Raw genomic sequence first — 21,224 nt, forward strand, 5'->3', positions numbered from 1 at the left:
TATCAAAGTTTAAAATAAGTAATTTTACTGTTTAATGATGTTTGGAAAAGTTTCATAATTTGTCTTTGTTACTATATTAACAAATAAAAAATGTATGTTTTCAGGGAAACCCTAATGGGAAGAGTTAATGAGTTTAATGGATTAAGTTCTATAGGGATGATGCAGTAACCATTAAGACTAGAGTGAATTCATGGCTAATCTCAGTTATAGAGTTACAGAGATATCTGTTTCATGGTATTATTATCAGCAAAAAGGATGTTCTCACCTTTTTTTAGCTTTATAAATGATAATTCTGATATGATTTATACCTAAAATAATCTAATTACTATTTAATCTAATATACTAATACCTAGTTTACCTAATAATACAATATCTGGTTGATATAATAATCTAATATTTAATTAGTAATTTATATAATATCTAGCATATTGAATAGTATTTATACTAATAAAATAACATTTACTACGCACCATTTATTAAGCCCCTGGTATAGTCCAGGAACTATATATCCTTGATAAATGTATATTATTATCATCATTTTACAGATAAGGAGATTGAAGCACAGGGAGGTTATATCACCCTCAGAGTCATACACCCAGCCTGTGGACCTTGGGTCGCCTAACTCCAACTTGTACACACCACTATTCCCACATGCGTTCTCTAGGGAGCATTCTCATAGATCACTTAAAGCAGAGAATCAACTGTTTCAAATCAGGCTTTAGTTTCCTTAATGCTACATACAATACTAATGACAAGTGGTACATTTCACCACAGATTTCCTAGATTGATACATTAATACATTTAAGAGAAATTCTAGTGGTCCCTCAGCAGCTCAGAGTCCACTACTTTCCATGGTGGTGCTGAGTTACTGTTTTAATATATCCACCATATTAAAAAAAAAACATTTGTCTTTGAGCTGTTGTAGAACCACTACATCATGAGGTGACTGAGGGTATTTCCTCAGTGCCTAATAGAATATATTATATAGTTAACTTTTCTATTCATATTTGCTAAGTAATATTTCCTCCTACAGATAAGGATCCTGAAGCCTAGAAAGGTTAGCTGGCTTTCCTAAGACACAGTAGATAGTTGGCCACAGACGACTACAATTCAGTTTCCTACTAAGATCACCAAAATTGCTCCACAAAATTGTGAACATATGACATCTGTCCTCTGGCACATATAGTTACTACAAATATATATTAATAAAAATAACACTGCATATCAGTATCATACTTTGTGGTTTACAAAATGCTTTCATGCCCATCATCGCCTGTGATGACCACAACAGCTGTGTGACAGGGTTGGCATCATTACTGCTCTTAACAGAACAGTGAAAGGAGGAGACTCAGGTTAAGTTTCCCTAGCTGGGAATGACAGTCTGGAGAGAATCCAGACTTTCTGATTACTATTCCTGTACCATATCTCTGGCTACACTTTTCTAAAATACAGATAATCTCTTCCTTTGATAAATTACTTTATGAAGATTAAATTGTGTGTGGGGGGGGTGGGGTGGGGGGGGTGGGGTGGGAAACTATTAGCTGGGAAAAATGCCACAATGTGTTCAAAAGTTGAAAGCCAGGATTTAACTGTTGTTGATTCAATATTGAATCAACTGAAATATTGAATTCAACTGTTTTCAGTTATCATATGTTCTTGAGACTCGACCTGATTCTTTAGTACAGCTGTTATGATCTAGAGTTGGGTTCTCTCTCTCTCTCTCTCTCTCTCTCTCTCTCTCTCACACACACACACACACACACACACACACACACACACACACACACAGAGCTGTTAAAGCCAACCCTGCATTCTTTAGCTATTTAGAGATGAGGCATACCTTGTGGTGGGCCAGTTGCTGGGTAATTGTCTCTAGACTGCTCGTCTCCATGAGATCAGGTGCCACCAGTCTGCCTGACATTTGCAGCAGCCACTTTTCTACTTCTTGGAGCTCACTGTTATAATCTTCGTGGTCTTTGACTTTCGCCTTGAGGCTGCAGACATGCTCCTATGAAGACAGGTGCCCATTAGAGATGAATTTCAAGCCAAAAATCTACTGATAACTGCTTTATATTTTTAAAAACCCAGTGCAACTCATAGGGCAGATACAGCTACATATTTCTAAAAATTACTAGGAACAGAAAAAAAATAAAGAATCATATCATTGAAAATCTTATCTGAATAAAAGGAAAAAGACTGACTCATACCAGCCCTTAATTTTCTAACAGAAAAAAAAAGTCAAGACCCCTTTCTGTCAAATAAACACATTTTTATTGAATTTCTGATCTCTCCTTACCTTTCCTGCATCACAGAGGTCCTTGTAATCACTTTGAAGTTTATCTATTTCATCCTTTAAAGTGACATCCTGCACCAGCTCCAGGAGAGCTTCACCTTTTTCTCTCACTGATTTTACTGATGGTTCATGGGACAGCACCATTTGTTGAAGTGACTTAAGTACAAAGAAAAACAAAAAGAGCCAGTTCATCTATGTGATCAAGGTGAATATATACATATGTCTGTGCCATGTATGAGATGATCTACCTCAAACAAAGATCTGATGCATATTTTATAAATTGATAAATGTAAAACATTAGAGAATAACTTTTAGAGATAATAAAGTTTTAAAATACAGAGTAAGAGTAACATAGCAAATAGCCCTTCACATGTGGAGAGGGACATATGGAAAAGAATCACCTTTAGCTAAGTTTAACATAGTTCATATTTCTGGCTCCTACCACATTTCTTCCACTGGAGGGGAAAAAAAAACTCTATACAAAAGGAAGTGAGGTGTTATCATTTGACTTTAGCTTGTGAAGTTAATTGCAGTTTGAACTGGATGTGAAGTTAGAGATTTAGATTCCAGGTGCAATACTGCTGTGACAGGCTAAAAGAGCTATTTAAAAATATCCAGAACTCAGTGGGGGGAAAAAAGAGAAAGGCAGTTATGATCTAATGTGGCACCTTCAAAAGACAGACTGCTACCCTTGGCACAAAAACCCAATAATAGGAAAAGACATATTGGCTAGAGGAGGAAAAAGCTTCCAGCAGGAAAAGCTACAAGGGAAGCTATCATACTGAAATTCTCAAAAAAATATTGCTAATAATTTGGGTCAAATTTAGAACACAAATTATTCCACATATAAGCCTCAACAAATTGTTTCAAAGATTTGAGCAGGTGAACTATCTATATCTACATATCCTATATAGCTATATCCATATCACCATTTATTCTTTCAAAAATTAATTTCTAAGATGTTTAACTACAGTTGGTTAATTAGAACTTATTTTCCTACAAATATGGCATCTCATTTTTAATTCACCATAGATCAGCTTATAGGTATTGGGTGCCAAAAGATGAAGGAAAGACTCTATATAAAAGACATAAAGTTTACAGATATGAGATCCTGATACCAGGAAGACTCATCTGGAGTACCCATGTACCTGAATCAGACTGTTAGAATAGATCTCCATTTATTGATACAATCTTTGAATATCAGGCAAATAGGATTTCTGAGTGGAAAAATAAGTCTGATGTAGCATACCTAAACAAATCAATCACTCACAAGCAGCAGAACAGATACATTAGGGATATCTTCCAGCACCTGCACACACCAGGGCTCTCATGTTTCTCCCATTTAAGTCCCTACACGTATGACCCTCCTACGCATTTGTCAGTGAGTAATGGCACACTACCTTATATTTAGATAATTGAGCTTTTTTCTCATATAATTCCATTTTGGGTTCCTCAGGAGTGTGTAGGATTTCTTGATATTCTGATATCCACTGAGTTAGTGCTTTATATTTATCTGAGAACTCCTTTGCTAAAAGAAGGCCTTTTTCCAGAGTCATGTGCTCTTTCCGGACAGTGCTGGTCAGTTCCTTCAACTGCTCCACGTGGTCATGGATCTCATTCCTTAATGTCTCTGCCTCGCTGTCCTCCAGGTATTTGAGAGCCCTCTCTCCCTTCTCTCGGGTTGATTTCAGCAAACTATGGCCTTTTTCCATGTCTTTTAGCAAACCCTGAGAGAGTAAGCAGGAAGCAAATATAGAGTTAGCATTTCTTTCCTTTTAAAGAAAAGGCTTTCAAGTCCCATTCTCGAGTTTCCTCTTTATGATATATTTTTGAAGTTTTATGAAGAGGTGATCTGCCAGGAGTCAGAATCTTCTTTTCTTTACTTCAATATAAGTTTTAACAAGTATTTTTTTAATTTTTTTATTTATTTATGATAGTCAGAGAGAGAGAGAGAGAGAGAGAGGCAGAGACACAGGCAGAGGGAGAAGCAGGCTCCACGCACCGGGAGCCCGATGTGGGATTCGATCCCGGGTCTCCAGGATTGTGCCCTGGGCCAAAGGCAGGCGCCAAACTGCTGCGCCACCCAGGGATCCCGATTTTAACAAGTCTTGATCAATATATCATTTTCAAATCAGAGACTTAAAAAAGAATATGATGTTCTTCTCATCCTTAGTAGTATTCTTCAAGATATGAGTAAAAACTCTTTTTTTAGTATGTGGGGCCATGAATTCGGGATAATTTTTTTCTCTTAACATTTAAGTGTAAAACTGGAATTCAGATATAAACAACCAAGTCTACTCATTCAGATGACATGGCATCACAAAGAACTGAAAGCCAGCTCTTAGTCTTACAGAGATTATAACTTAATATGTGGAGTGAAGTGTGAGCCATGAACTATCACTCATCCCAGGTACACATGCTCCCAATGCCTGCACTAGGGAACAGAGCAGCAATGTGGAAGAACAAAGGCTTGGAGACAAGTCTGATGTATGCACACCTACCTCCAACATCTTCATTTTTTTCCCCATCATCGCTTTATCTACTCTGTCAATTTTGGTGGCCACATTCTTGAAATTTTTATGAGTAGAGGTGTACCAATCAGAATAGGAATTTAGGGATAATTCTGATTCCTCCAAACTCTGGATCTCTTCCTCCAGGAATTTTATTTGTTCCTTTAAAAGGAAAAGCAGAATTGGACAGTAAATTACAGACCTATACCAGTGCCTCTTTTGATAAGTGTGTGTCTTTACCAGAAGTTAATGAAAGGGAGAACATTTTCGCTGGTGAAATTTGCTGGCCTGTAGTGAGCACTGGAAGCCCACTCACCAGCACTTGGAGAAGAAGGGCTTGGTATCTGGAAGTCAGCTGGGTGGCCTGGCAGCCCATTCTGCTGCTCACGTGGTTCTCATCCAACATCTCCTGTGCTCTGGCTCCCACTTCCTCAACTTCATCTTTGTACGCGGTGACTTCTTCATGCCACTTCTGAAATGCCATAAATGTTGCAGAAACAGGTTTAATCTTAGGCAAAGAAATATATATATATACCATACATAATCTTCATGAAAAATTGTATTATGGCAATATGATAAAAACTGTACACTTATTTGGGCACTTTTCTGTATGTGTTATACTTTAGTACAAGAAAAAAGTATTAAAAAATATATAAATCATCCTAATAGTAAAGATTTCAGTGTATGTTTAGAATATATTTATTTTGAGATGTAGTTTTGAAAATGTGTCTAATATAAGCTTCATGAAAAACTGTATTATAATGAGACAAAAACTATTTTTTTAAATTTTATTTATTTATAGACACAGAGAGAGGCAGAGACACAAGCAGAGGGAGAAGCAGGCTCCACGCAGGGAGCCTGACGTGGGACTTGATCCCGGGTCTCCAGGATCACACCCCAGGTGGCACCAAACCGCCACACCACCGGGGCTGCCTGACAAAAACTATTCTTTATGAGTTTGAATACTTTTCTGTATATATTACACTGGTTCAAAACTTTTTTTTTAAAGATTTTTTAAAAAAATTATTTATTCATGAAAGACAGAGAGAGAGAGAGGCAGAGACACAGGCAGAGGGAGAAGAAGGCTCCACGCAGGGAGCCTCACACGGGACCTGATCCCGGGACCCCAGGATCACGCCCTTGGCGGAAGGCAGGTGCCAAACCACCGAGCCACTCAGAGATTCCCCGGTTCAAAACTTTTTTAAAAGAGAAAGAGTGGCATAGATTTTTGTATCTTCTTTTAGATAAATTTTAAACTAGATGAATATGGATAAGAAACTCTAAAGGCCTGGGGCACCTGGGTGGCCCAGTTGGTTGTCTGCCTTCGGCTCTGGTCATGATCCCAGGGTCCTGGGATACAGCCCCACATCTCAGGCTCCCTGCTCAGCAAGGAGTCTGCTTCTCCCTCTCCTCCCTGTTCATGCTCTTTCTCAAATAAAGAAATAAAATCTAAAAAAAAAAAAAAAAAAAGAAGAAGAAAGAAAGAAAGAAAAAAAAAAAGAGAAATTCCAAAGGCCTAAGCATTACTTTGATCATTCCTACTGAATTTGAATAAAAGTTAGAATAAAACTAATTATCAAGTATTATTTCAATGCATTACATCAGAGCAATTTCACATGAGAACCACAAACTTAAATGATTTCTTTTTTTTTAACTTAAATGATTTCAATACTATTATTCATGTATCCTTACAAAGCAAGGCAATAGGGTATGGGAAGAAAGTACAAAACATTTAATTAAATTATATTTTATTAAAGACTAATTTAAAATTCTATTAAATAACTGCTGTAGAAGAATGTTCTACATAGTAATTCTTTGCTGCCAGCAGGAAGAGATTTTGCAAAATTTAAATCTTGGACCAAAAAAGTTACTAAATATTTTAATGAAACAAACTATGCAAGGTCACAGATACTTCGACAAAGATCAAGAATTTATAAGAGTTGTACCTTCATCTGATGTAACTGTATCTCCTTGGCTGCCCTGTTGGACTGACGCCCTGTCCTAACTTTCACTTTGTTCTCCAGTGTTTTGAGCCACTCATCTACTTGCTGATACTTTTGTTCCATCAACCTCAATTTGTTGACTACATTATTGAACTGAGTCCGGGTCTCTGTCAGTCTCTGCTGGTAAGCCTGCCAGTCCTGCCGGAGAGACTCTAAAGCCCGATCCTCTGTCTGGGGGATGCCTGATGGTATCACTTCCTCTCTGGTGTGCAGCACTGAGTTCAACAGTGCCTGCCCTTCTGCACAGCGCACCTGTAGCTCCTGCAGGGGAAAGGTATGCATATTTTACACCTGCACAAGTTATCATGTCTCACCCAAGTCAACTGTGCCATCTTGAACTTCACATTAGAAAAGAATTCTTTTATTCTGTCTTATACCAAAAAAGTGTATCTAACACTGAACCCTGTTTCTCAAGTCAAAAGACTCAGATATGTTTCCAGTAAAATGATCATAATACATACATACTTGCATAAATGTACACACACATAGCCCAATAGTTGTCTTAACCATCTTAGAAACAGTTTTTGAAATTTGACTTTTCAGCTTACAGGCAAAACCATCTGTGATTAAAGGGGTTTTGTTTAAAAGAATAACCTAGGCTTTTTATGGCTCATAAACTACTCAGAGTCCAAGCCTTTTTGTTTAGACAGTGAATGAGATCAGTACTATATTTGTAGCTGAAAAAGGAACAATGGACTCTTTTTTTTGCTAAGAAGGATCCTTTGCCAGAATTGTTCTAGAAGATGTGATGGTCAAGAAAAGTTGACCCTGGAGAGTACAGGGCATACAAACCTGGAAGGCTGATCATCATACCTGCCCACTAGGAACTCCCAGGTACAAAAAAATAGCTTTTCTTCCACCAAAGCAGAAGCCCCAAAGATTTACCCTATGAATGTGGTATGAATTAAATCTTGAAGAACATAAACTATTTTTTATGGAAAGAAAAACTGTTACACCCTCAAGGATGTTGGCAAAACAATGTTTGTTATATACTCGTTTTTCTAATGTTTAAAGAATCCATATTGTTACTTGATCTGATCATCTAAAGTTAAAGGGAACTAAGTCATATCTCACCAAGAATGTTAAAAGTTTCAACATATTTAGTTAAAATGTGGTATTATTTTAAAAATCCCAACATCAGTTCAAGCCATTTGAAATTCTGATATCTTACAATTTTTTTAATCTACAAAAATAGAGCTCTCTTGTGGTTCAAACTAATGGATACATTTTTCCTCAGCTATGATGCCACTCCAAGAATGTTGTATGCTTTGTAAATGGAAAATAACAAGACATATGGTAAAATATGAATCAAAATGTCCACAAACAGAAACTTTATTCCAAAATTCTTAGTTTTTTTAAAGTTAATTTTGTACAATTCTCTTAATTCAGGGTTGGCAATTTTTTTAAATAAAAAGACACAGGAGTAAATATTTTAGGCTTTGAGGGCCATACAGTCTCTGCTGCAAGTATTTAACTCTGCCATTACAGCACAAAAATATCCAGAGATAATACATAAGTAAATGGATGTCGCTATGTTTCAATAAAACTTTATTTAAAATGTAAACATCATAGCCATACGCTGTAGTTTATTGGTGTAGCACTCTCTCCATATACTACTGAGATCCCAGAATGCCATAAATCAAATCTCCCTTAGTAACTATCAGCTCTTTATAGGATTACGGTCATACTGACTTCCCATTGCCTAAAATAATAATTGCATATTCAGAATGAAAATTCCTTTAAGATGAAGTAGACTTTACCTGAAGATCCCGCAATGTTGTCTCATGAGTGTGAGCATCACCTTCAAGAACTGAATGCCGGTCAAGCTTTTCTTGTTCTTGTCCCAGCCAAACTTCAAATGCCTTTAGGTCTCTCTGATATTCTTGGTGCAGGCGAACTAGTTTTTCTGACTTGGTTACTGCTTCCTATTATCAGCATTTAAGATGATTAAGATAAGAATACATTACCACATGCACTATGGTACTATAGTGTACTATAGGTTTTGATGTACTATAAGAACTCATTTTTGGAATTTTAGGAAAACATGATTATTAAATCACTGGAGTATGATTTCCTCAAAGAATGAAGCTTCAAGATTTATTTAAAAAATATAAAAACATAATATCACTATGAAAAGGGGCCTTGAAGATCATTTTGTTGAATTAACTACCTGATGTCTTATGAGATATTACACGAAATGCCAAAAAAATGAATTAACTTTCCTGGTCATAAGAATATACTTTTGCTAATGAAGAAACGTGAAATTCTTATATTGTGCCATAAGTGAGGATTAGGACTTACTGTGGATTTAATTTTTCATGTACTTTGCCTAATAAGGTAGGATATGTTTAAAACTTATTTTTAGTTTCTTTGTGAAGTCTAAATGAAGAATGATAAATATTATTTGTAAGTATTTACTGCTTTAGAAAACTCTCATCACAAAATGTATTAAAATTTTTATGACTCTTCATTATGAAGCTGCTCAATTTTTTTTTCTTAAATTGGTTAACTTCTGGGAATTTTTATTGAAAATTATTTTCCTTCAGTAACTTTCATGAATTAACAGTATTTAAAGGCTCTTGTTTGGTTTCACCAATGATTAAACTATTAAAACTCATTTGTTCTTTTGTACTTTTACAAATCAGCATTCCTGAAAATAAATGATTCTTTAAATAAGCATAGGTCTAACCCCTCCTATTCAGGGAGTCTGCATGGAACATGGCTAGGCATACCTTGGCCCTCTCTTTGATGGCTCTGTATCTCTCCTGAAGATCCTGAAACTCTAACTGGGTGACATAGTGCTCTGTCATGCCAGCCCCTTTGAGCTCAATGGTCTCCAGCAAGCTGCTGTAACTCAGCACTTCTTCACTTAGTAACTAGAGAACATTTAAAAGAAAATAAAGCAGTTACCATCTATACCATCGTATTAGTAAAACTGCTAAAATTAAGATATTTTAACTGTGTAGTTGACAAGTGATCTTAGGTCATCTACCTCTAGACAAGTAGATGGATAGATCCGTCCATCTATACACGTATATAGACTGACTCTGTGTGTGTGTGTGTGTGTGTGTGTTACACATATGGTTCAGAACTTGTCTGAGATACTGATTCCAATTAACTTTGATATCCCAAACATAATTTGTCCAAAAACAGGCTCCTAATCTCCACTCCATTCCCATTTCTCTCCAGCCCCCACCAAACCCCAAATCCACTTCTCCTTCAGTCTTTTATTTCAAGCAGCAAATGCCACATATGCCACCCAGATGGCCATCTCAGAACACTGGAAGTCACACTTGTTCCCTACTCTCTGTCATGCATCCACAATGAAATCTTTTTAGTTCTATTTCCTGAATATGTCCTGACATTTGTCCTCACGTCTCCTGCAAACTCCCTAGCCCATGCTGCTACCATCTTTTACTGGACTTTTGCAATATCCTGCTAGGCAGATTCCCTGCCCCCAATTCTTACTCTGTTCCTTTTCCCCACTCCACAGAGCGGCCTGGGTGATAAAAGATTTTAACACTGTAGATGGAATCTTGTCACTCTCCAGCTCAAAGCATTGACTATCTTCCCTAGGCTGGGGGGATCCAGTGGAAATCCTCAGGTGAGCCCAGAGGGCGATGCACGGCCAGGTTCCTGCTTCTCTGCCACTTCACCTGGCAGCATTCACTCTGCTCACTCTCTGTTCCAGCAGCATGTGGCCTTCTTCTAGTTCCCATGTTGAGACAGATTCTCCCCCTCCTCACGGCCTGAGGACATGCTGATTATTCCATCTGGACCGCTCTTTTCCCACCTCCTCCCCAGGATAACTTCTCTGCACTGCACTCCTTCTGGCATGGTCTACAAGTCTGCTGCTTCAGAGAGGACCTTCCTGTCCCTCTCTCCACTACAGCAATCTGTACTAGCTCTGTGCAGTTTACTCTTTCACCATGGGCCACTTCATTCATCCTAGCACTTATCACCAGTTATAATTATTTATTTATTCATGCACTCTGAAGAGTATGTGTCCTCACCAGAATACAGTCCTTCTCTGTTTTCTTTGCCTAGGATTGAGCATGATGCCTGCATGTAGCAAGATCTCAATAAATATTTATTGAATAGATGAATAATTTAACTAATAGGCAATAAATCATTATAACAATATTATGAGGTAGATAATTATGATTCTATTAATTTTCAGATGCATAAATGAGACCCTAAAATGTTAAGTGACTTGGCATAGGTCCCATAAAGCCATTTAGTCATTCAAATAACTTTTATTCAGCATTTGCTCTGTGTCATACAGAGAGACAAATGGTAGGATATTAAAACAAAGTTAAGCATCTCTATCTATTGAGGACAAGAGACATGTAAGCATATATTCTATGTAATTGGTAAAGAGATATAAACGATAGAGAACAGAAGAACTAAGTAAGCTCAGAGTGGTGGTAGTATGGCAGCAAAAAGTCTTCTGCCAATTCAGAAAGGTGAGTGGAAGGTTGCTGGCCACAGAGGTAGAGCTAGATCATTACAGCAGAGGCAAGGAATCTCTGTTCCATCTAAAGTGCCATTTTCAGGAAATAGTGAGAAATACAGTAAGGCTGAAGCATGGGAAGAAAGGGTATGAGAGTGAAGGAAACAAGGGTGACAAAGGAGAGTGTTAAATTCTTACAAACTAGATAAAGAAAACTGGTTGGGTACCATAGACAATGGCACCCATAGGCAGGAAAGTGAGACATTCGCCTTCATATGAAGATAACCGTAGGTGGAGAGACAAGAGACAAAATGAGGAGGTAGGAGCCTGTTGCAATTTAGGAAGAGGAAGATGGATTATAGTCAAGAGACATTTCTGAGATAAAATCAGCAGGACCTAATGCTTAATTCAAAGTGGGGATAAGAAAGAAGGATCTGGGGATAATGAACTTTCCAATGTAGGATATTCAGCCTGAGATGATACAAATGAACTGAGATGGAGAATATCAGAATTTGAAGGCTTTAGGGGGTAGAAGTAATAAGTACTGATTAGAACGTGATAAAGGTTGAGGTCATCCAATAAATACACCCTCGAGTAAGGATATAAATCAAAGGTTTATTTGATTTTATGTTTGAATACTATTATTAATAAAAAGATTTAAGACTATATCCCCAATATCCTGTCAGCTAACTACTTAGCTAGCTACTTATTTAAAAAATATATGTAGCACTATACCAATATAAGCATTATGGAAATGTACAAAAGTAGAAGTACAAAAGATGTGATAAAAAGAAAGCATTTTTACTTCTTAATGATGAGTAGGCTGAAGATATTAAAAGATATTACAAGTTGTCAAATTTTAAATGTACATGATGAATTTAAATGAATATGAATCTATAAAGTTTCCTTGGAAGAGAAAAAAAAATTTTTTTTGGAAGAGAAAATTTTCACTCCCAAATAGTCACAAACAAAAGATTAAGAAGCCATTAGAAATTATAGTAAAAGCCCCAAACACACTTTACCTATGTGCACAACCCTAGCATACAGGTAGTCATATTTATATGTAACTAAGGCATTTTGAAGAAGTCTGCCAGAGGGCAAATGGAATCTGAAATCCGGCTCCCACCTTGGCTTTTCCCAGAGCGCTTGTTTTCTCCCGCAGTTCGGCATACTGCCTTTCAGATTCATTTAGGCTGGCTTCCATACTGTCCATCCAACCGGAAAACTGTCGAACATCATCCTGATAACTTGTCCACTTAGAAAGAGCTCCTTCGAGTTGACTGTAAGGTATGCGAAAGGACAATAATCTACATTGAGAAGCCATGTAAGTCCCATCTTTATTATGCACCTGCTCTGTCCACTCCACCAACAGGGAGTCCACAGATCAGGACAAAGGCCAGCTGGGGTGGGCTCAATGGACAGGACTTATCACACCTGAGTCTGGGTCCTTGACAAGCCTAACCTCAGGAAGCAAGGGACCATGAAGTCCAGGCCGATGAGTGGAGTAGTGGGACTGGACATAAAACTTAGAATCAATAAGCAGGTCACACAAGACCCTGGGAGAGACTTGAGGGGAAAATTGGGAGAGATCCTCTCTACGAGGCTTTTCTGGAGCCAAGACCCTATGCAGGAAGAGAATCAGTACTTAACTCCATCAAGTTGAGCAGGACATCCAGAGGAGAGAAAAAAATGAATTAACAAGAGAAGGAAGGAAGAACTAAGTAAGAATAAGTACAGTAACTATCTTGCATGAGATTTAAAAGTCAGAAAATCATGATGGAAAAATAGGGTAACGTTTTCTGAACTGGTCTAACCTGATTACTTCTCTTCCAGATAAATTAAGCCCTCCTCTCACTATGGATGTTATGTTTTCTACTCCATTAATCATCTGTGCCTAATTTAACTACCATGCTTTGGGTTGTTTTGTAGCAGACACTCTCTGTACTCCACCCCTATTTACCCTCCAACTGTACCACTGCAGCACACTGTCAGCTGGACTTCTGATTGCCAGCTCTCAGCCCTCCCGACCTGAGGGCATTCTCTGGTCCCCAGGGCCTGCTCAGCTTGAGTGCAATGCAGGTGAGAAGTGCCAGGGATTGTTGCCCTCAACTGCCTTCTTCATGGGAGACTCATGGGAATCTGTTTACAAACATTCTAGTTCTCCTGTCCTCAGTGCATAATTCTGAGACACGTGTTCTACACTGTTTCCCAGCACTGCCCGGCTCAATGTTGTTCCAACTGTCTGCTGGGGTAACCTGCTTGAGAACGTTCCCTCTATCGCCTGCCTTTCCTTCCTCATCTGTCTCCCCTGTCACCTACTGGTATTTCCCTAGGAAATCCCAAGTAAATACTTGGTTTAAATAATATATCTTTAGATGATGAAACCCTTATTTATCTTGTGACTTTTTAAGCAATGAACACATGTAACAAACCATGTAGTTATATTAAAACATAGGCATGGTATGGCAGGCCAACCTAAATGCAAGAGTGTACCTATAAGTTTCTTCTGTTCTAATAAGAAGAAAGGAAAAGGTAAAGGAAAGGAAAGGAAGGAAACTCCAGGAATAGTCTGTTACCATGCTGTAATATTGATCTTTTGGTAATGGCTTGGCAGGAGTTGGCTTCAGTTCACTTACCTTTTACACCGAATTGCTGCAGACAAAAGGGAAGCCCACATATCCTTCACACTCTGCAGCTGCTGCTGAATAGCAGGAATGCCTTCTGGAGAGGTATTCTGCAGGACAGATTCCCCTCTGGTCACTATCATTTTCATCTGGATCTCTTTTTCCTGTTTCACTGATAATAGAGCCTATAAAAACAAAATCAGAAGTCCTTTGTCATTTGCATCTTTAGCATTTCTGGCTTTAAATGTTTCAGAGCTCCTGAAGACAGTAGAATGATATACAATTGCAGGTGAGCCATGAATCTCTCGGCTCACTGGGTGGCACGTGGGAGAATCACTTGCTGGCGAGAGTCAATAACCAATCCGCAGTCACTTGCTGGTCTCCAAGGGGTCTTGCTTTTTAGGTCTCAATTCTTCTCTGAATAATCCCTTCCACTGAAGTTTTATTTTGTTGGTTTTCTTTTGCTTTGTTTTTTGGTGTGTTTATCAATTTTTAAAATTAGTTTCAGGGGTAAAATTTAGTGATTCATCATTTGCATATAATACCCAGTGCTCATCACAGCAACTGGTTTTCAATAGAGAAAAATAGAGTACAGTAGAATTCATAGATTTTCAAAGGTCACAGGATGAAGAGCTTTATAATGTTAAGGTCTCTAGTACAACAAGCCTAAAGAACTATATCAGTTGATATTAAATGTTAATTTATATATTTTGAGATCTTCACAGGCATTCTTCTTCTTCTATATAAGAAGGGAATTTGAATTCAAAGTTATAAAATTGGCATTATCACTTAAAAGGCAAAGTTTCATCCCCCTCCCTAATCTGGACCCTCCCAACATCTACAGATTCAGCATCAGCCCCTCATTGCCATCACTTAGCGCTTCGACAAGAAGAAACTACTAGCAATTTCTCCCACACCATGCTATTTGTTTTCTTTGGCTTTTGCTTCTGCTGATACCATTCTCAAATCACAGCTTGGGTAGGAGACTTCCTGAGAAAGCTCCTCTGAATCTGGACCAGGTCCCTCCCACACATCCCACTCTTTCATGTGTCTGTAGCACCACAAGCATACTCCTGTTTTTTACTGACTTGTCTGTGTCAGCCTCCAGCTTCAGACAATGAAATCCTGGAGGACAATGACCATGTTATTCATTTTTGAGTCCTTGAAATCAAGACAGGGTGCCAGTCTCCTATAAGACACCCAGCAAACGAACGTCAGGTGAATGACTGCAGAACAGTTATTTTATCACAAATGTGAAAAAGAACTAATATGCTGGGATGGGAGAAGAATTGACTGAAGGGTACAGGCAGACAAGCAAGTTGACGAAGATGGGAAATGTCTTGCTCTAAAAAAAGTTTCATCAAAATATTTTCTAAGAATAAATGTGTCTATGATGTAATTAGAAACACATCTCTTAACTGTATCAAACAAGTAACTACATTTGATGGCAATTTTAGTTTAATTTTTGTCAAGTATTTGTGAGTGGACATATCTGGGGTCAAATGATTCAGGGATGCTCAGTCAAAGCCGCCCTCTGCAAATAGGATCACACCCATAGAGCATTCTTGGATTTGTTGTAGAGAGAGTGTGAAATAATCACACCAGACAGAGACTTGAGAAATTTTGAGAAAAACAATTCTGTAAATTAGAGACTTTCCTCTAAAAATGCACACCTCAAGCTTGAGCATCCTGCTGTCCAGCACACTTTTGTCGGATGTTGGGTGGCAGTAAGAGTCCAGCATGTGAACTGCATCTGTCAGCCAGTCTTGGAGCTCTTTAATCCCCAGGGAGAACTGATTGTGTTCTGCAACAATTCTATCCAATCTTGACACTTTCTCCTGGAAATGACAGAAATCGTTTTCCAGCTGTCCATACTACTTTACAGCCTATAGATGCTCAAACTGTAAATCTAACCAATAGTTTCATAACTACAATCAGACATAAATTCCTGTGCTGCACAAATACGATGCAAGTCTGTATTGATCTGAGATGTGGGAAGTATCTTTGTAATTAGAATAACTGGGTCAAAAGCAGAATGATTACAATTATAATTTAGTCACTAATCTTCTTTAGGACAACTGTGATTTTTTTTTTTTTTTTTTTGGAATGAGCAAACCTTTTTCCTAATTCTTTACGTGGGAGATGAATCAGAATAGTTTCTACCTTTCCCATACCACATTTGGCTTAACTGATACCATGGACTTATATGGCCTACCTTGTGGCCAGTTCTAAAAGGTAACTATCTGAGATTTTGTAGTAATCCTAAATTTTTATTTTTTTAACTCTTTTTTATTATTATTATTTATGATAGTCACAGAGAGAGAGAGAGAGAGAGAGAGGCAGAGACACAGGCAGAGGGAGAAGCAGGCTCCATGCACCGGGAGCCCGACATGGGATTTGATCCCGGGTCTCCAGGATCGCGCCCTGGGCCAAAGGCAGGCGCTAAACCGCTGCGCCACCCAGGGATCCCGTAATCCTAAATTTTTAAAACTGGGACCATAGATATGATTTTATTTATTAATTAGAGGCTATTTTTGACACAGTGAAGATTTTATAAAGACTATGTTTACAGTTCTTAAAGCATTCAAATATCTATTGATTTTGGATATCTAAATAAATACAAAGGACTAGAAAGAAGTCCTTAATTCATTCTAATTTCAGATATATCCCAGGTTTTCTAAGGACAAAAGAGAAGGAACTTATTCATAGAAAAAAACTGGATGAAACAAACTATTTATTGTAAGATCTATACTAGTGTAACTGTCTCAATGATGCTTATTGAGGACAAATTAGCAGACCTTGAAGTAAGTCCGCACTAAAATAGGTGAAGCCATATTACGGTAGGTTCCCTATATTCTAAGATCTGAAATGCAAAAGAAAAATACAGGGAACAAATGTTACAAGCCACATGAAGCTGAAGGTAGACCTGCCCGATGAAGTTCAAGATGAGCCTGCATCATACCTGCTGAATATTCTAAATTAGGTCATGATGGTATCCCATTTACTTTTTTTCTAACTATTAGAAAAGATATTTAATCAGTTATGTGAGTCATTGCCGATTCTGAGCTCTGCTCTAGAATACGGAATGAAACTCTCCATCAACACATCCTTGACAACTATAATTAAAAAAATTATCACAAACTCATCATGTTAAATCCATTAAATTTAAACTGCTCTGAATTCATGCTTTTCTAAAATAATTTAATCTGAGATTGTTTAGACCCCAACTCTGAACTTTGCCTTATGTTTACACTTCGAGTCTTCAAGGTAAAAGCCCTAGAGAACATCTCATTTCAGTATTGAGGAGAATATTTTGTGCAACAACAGAGATTGGGTCTCTTCAGCCTTTGAAACCTCTCTTGCCTCTTTTCAGACATGCACACAAAGGTGACATGGCACAAATGCTTGACAAAGACTGGAAGGCCAGGAAAGACACTTGACATGCCTTATCCCGAGCCAGCACACAACCTCGCACAACCCTACCGAGGCTCCAGATCTGTGGCTTCAGGACCACACGCACACACAGCAAGGACATGGCGGGCGTTACCTTCGTTAAATTGCTTAGAGCTAGATACTGAGAAGACAGCTGCGACACTCTGTGCATAAAGCTCTTGCTGGCAGCTTGTCCTTCCCACAGCTGCTGAGCTTTCTCTCTTAGCCTGTTGAGCTGAGGCTCGTAGCAGTTTATTTCCTCAAGGACAGACTGAAAAGCACAAGCAAGTTACTATTAAGAGGCTGGGGGAAAGCACATCACGGATGAAGCTTTGGCCCAAAGGACACGGAAATAAACATGGCGAGCAAGGGGTGTGCCTTGAAGGCTTTGTTATTTCCACACACCGTATAGACTACAGGACTACAGACTACAGAAACAGACTGCACCTTAAAGGAAAGCCAGGAAACACAGAATGTGTCAGAAATTGGGAAGGGGTACGCTCCATCTCCAGACAGCATAACCTAACCAGGGTCCACCTGAATGCAAGGTGTGCAGAGCACAGGGGTAAGGATGTGGCCAGAGGGCGGGGGTCCTCTTACCTGGAGCTTCTGCTGTTCCCTCCTCTTTGCGGGCAGATCATACAGGCGATTGCTGCTTTCCTGCACCAACTTCTCAGTTTTACTCAGCCAGTCCTGGACGGGCTCAGCACTTACTTCAAAGTCCTTCATTTGGATCTTTAGATTCTATGAGGTTTTAAATCACATTAGGGATAAAAACAGATTTTATTTTTATTTTTATTTTTTTTAAGATTTTATTTATTTATTCATGAGAGACACACACACAGAGAGAGGCAGAGACACAAGCAGAGGGAGAAGCAGGCTCCATGCAGGGAGCCCAATGTGGGACTCGATCCCAGGACTCCATGATCATGCTCTGAGCCAAAGGCAGATGCTCAACCACTGAGCCACCCAGGTGTCCCAAAAACAGATTTTAATAGCAAGTCCAAAGTCCTTCACTTGACATTGAAAGCCAATGCAGTCTGGCCTCCTCACCCTTTTGCCCTCTTTCCTTATTCCCAACACATAGAACATTCTATCTTTCACTGTAGCCCCTACGGAATTTTTTAATATCTTTTTAGAGCTTTTAGGCACAAGTTTTTCAAAAAGGAGTTTTTGCCTCATTATGCAGCCTACAACAGAGTTCACACCCACTTCTCAACTTCTATCACACTTGTTAATATCAGTCACTATACTTTATCACAGACTGGGTTAGATTGTGAGTTTTCATCTCATGCCAGCATGTCTTATCTCCACAACTAGCTTACAAGCTCTGCAAGGAGAGGGCCTGGGACACACCACTGGTACCCTGTACAAATATCAATAAATACTAACATACATTTTGTCAATTTTGATTAATGATGGGATAAGAAATAGCATAAAGTTTGTATGCTAATTATGTTTTTAATAAATAATTTGTTTATTCTAATTAATAAAGATACCAAAAAAATACCACATAGTGTTCTGTGTTTATTACATAAGAAGCTGTGACTGCTTTCATAAATACTTTGTAGGTATTAATAGCTGTAAAATGTATTTGGTAAAGTTGTATACAGCACCATTTAACTTTCGCAAAGGTGTTTATATCCTCTATTATTTATAAGAATGCTATATTGAAGTGAGTTTGAAAGTTATGCTATCATGTGAACATACTAAAGGCTTTTAAACTTAAATTTAAATCAGAACTTTAGGTAGTACTGTCAAAGAACAAATCCATAAAGGTTAGCTGAAAAATTTAAGTGGCAAGGGCTGCAGGAGACTGTGGGAGAATGCTCCAGATTCTGTCAGCATCTGAGCTGGATTTTCTACAATGTGGGAGAGTCATACCTGCCGTGGTCACCTCTTAGGGAGACATGCAGCTGTAGGAATGCTTTGGAAAACTAAGAGTGCTTCACAAATGTAAGATACCAGGATTATTCCTAGAGCATTCTATAAAAACTTAAGCTTCATGAGGGCAATAGTTCTATTCTGTTTTATTATTTGCTATATCCCAAGAGCTTAGAATAGTCCTTGGCAAATGGAAGATGCTCAACAAATATCTATTGAACAATTAAATAAATTAATAAATTCAAGGTGTTTCCATCATTCTATTACTGAAGTCTCACGGGACCACTAAAGGACAAACTGGAGACCATGTTATTAGGAATTTAGTTCTACAAAGAAATGGAGCTAAGAAGCAGAGCAATGCAAGATGGCTGGGTTCCTTAGGTAAGGAGTGAAGTCACAGGCTGTGAGCAGGGGGCCTGAGGAACAGGAATAAGAGCTTGATACTAAGTCAAACAACTCCTAACATTTCTCATATACTTCTTTTCTATGGGGCTGTAGAGACTTCCCATTAAATGTTCTTTCTGCACATGTTTCCAATTATTTCTCCCAAGGTCTCAATGGCCATCTACAAACTCTTAAAATCCCACATTTATATAACTGTATTTATATAACACTTTAAGTCAGAGTGCCTAAGTTTGAACCTGTCTTCATCACTTACTAGCAGTAAGAATTTGGCAGATTATTTAAATCACCTTTTGCCTTAATTTCCTCATCCACAAAACCTAAATAAGAGAGTTCCTACCTCAGAGAATGGTTATGGTCATTGATGCATACTCAGTGCTTGCACTGGTGCTGGCACTGGTAAATGCTCACTGTCATTGTTATTGTAGCTTTACTCTCTCTGTTGGACTCTGTACTTATGCTCGTTGCTACTTTCCTGGCAATACCTGCTGAGTATCTTTCAGGCCCATCTAATTGAACACATATTATATCGAATTAATTTTTCTATCCCCTCTAAAACTACGTTTTCTACTATATTCATGTGTAGGATAATGGCATTACCATTCATGTCATCTTCCAAACTAAAAACTAGACTCACACTTCACTTCTCCTTTTTCCTCATGCCCCTCACTGAGTTAGCTACCAAATCCTGTGGTGTTTTACCTTAGAGATCATTCTCTATCCATTATTATTTCCTTAATTCCCTCATTTTCCTCATTTGGACCATTATGAGAATTTTTTTCTGGTCTTGCAGCTTCCCCATTCTTGTCTACACTGTGGTCAGAGTTGACACATTTATCTCCAACTTGAAAACCAGTAGGTTCCTTACTCAGCCTTTTTCAACTAAAATTTTGAGAAAAAACTAAGCCCAAGTGTCCTAAAGCATCCATTCTCTGTAATAAATTAACCTTTCTCTTACGCATCATTGTCTCTGGGTTATGTTACATCCTTGGAAAAATTGAGAACATAAATGCTATTTAGGGGTTCAGATAAAAAAAAAAACCTGGTAAGAGTCAAGATCAAATTGCTTAGTACACAAAACATTTCCTATCTTGCCCTAATACTAATTTTGAATCTTATCTCTGTTGTTCATCCCACAAAACCCCACATGGATGTCAAACTTCTCAAAGTCCCCCATTGCTGACACTCATGACACTCTGGCCCTGCACATTCAGTCCCTTCTACCTGAAAGCAGGTCAGCCTTGGCAGATTCAAAGAATGTTTAGCCTTCAAGTTTCAGTTTAAATGTCACCTTTCTGGTAACTTTCCTTGATTTCTACAAGTGGAGTTAGTTGTTTCCTTCTTTGAATGACTACCATATCCTGGATGTATCTAGATTATATTGCAATCATCTCTTTATATACTATTTCTCAGTCTAGAAAGTAAATTCCCTGAGGAAAGGGAAGAGACTAACCCTTTTGTATTCCTAACATAGTGGCTGACACATACTGTTTTCTATTTTATTCCTAATAGAAATAAAGGAAAGAGGAAAGGAAGGAAGGGAAGAAGGGAGGGATACAGGGAAAGAGAGAGGGAGGAAAAAGGGAAGGATGATAAAGAAGACAGAAAGGCAGGTTATTCCTC

The 21,224-nt window shown here is 38.2% G+C and overlaps 1 protein-coding gene across 7 annotated transcripts in view; it reads right to left on the minus strand.

Annotated features, from left to right (window-relative positions):
- Positions 1-21,224, minus strand: part of SYNE1 (spectrin repeat containing nuclear envelope protein 1) — a 255,312-nt gene that overhangs the window by 191,522 nt on the left and 42,566 nt on the right. For 6 of the 7 annotated variants that reach the window (XM_055311232.1, XM_055311233.1, XM_055311230.1 and 3 more), the window contains exons 22-34: positions 17,916-18,059; positions 17,431-17,586; positions 15,557-15,721; positions 13,896-14,068; positions 12,386-12,539; positions 9,539-9,682; positions 8,567-8,731; positions 6,750-7,067; positions 5,120-5,275; positions 4,795-4,965; positions 3,694-4,020; positions 2,297-2,449; positions 1,841-2,008 (exon numbers count right to left, since the gene is read on the minus strand). In XM_055311232.1, the coding sequence (XP_055167207.1) occupies positions 1,841-2,008; positions 2,297-2,449; positions 3,694-4,020; positions 4,795-4,965; positions 5,120-5,275; positions 6,750-7,067; positions 8,567-8,731; positions 9,539-9,682; positions 12,386-12,539; positions 13,896-14,068; positions 15,557-15,721; positions 17,431-17,586; positions 17,916-18,059 (2,394 nt within the window). The remainder of the gene's footprint in view (positions 1-1,840; positions 2,009-2,296; positions 2,450-3,693; positions 4,021-4,794; positions 4,966-5,119; positions 5,276-6,749; positions 7,068-8,566; positions 8,732-9,538; positions 9,683-12,385; positions 12,540-13,895; positions 14,069-15,556; positions 15,722-17,430; positions 17,587-17,915; positions 18,060-21,224) is intronic. The other variant, XM_055311234.1, reaches the window with a different exon arrangement.

The sequence above is a fragment of the Nyctereutes procyonoides genome, unplaced genomic scaffold (assembly GCF_905146905.1).
Source record: "Nyctereutes procyonoides isolate TBG_1078 unplaced genomic scaffold, NYPRO_anot_genome, whole genome shotgun sequence".
NCBI classification, from domain to species: Eukaryota; Metazoa; Chordata; class Mammalia; order Carnivora; family Canidae; genus Nyctereutes; species Nyctereutes procyonoides.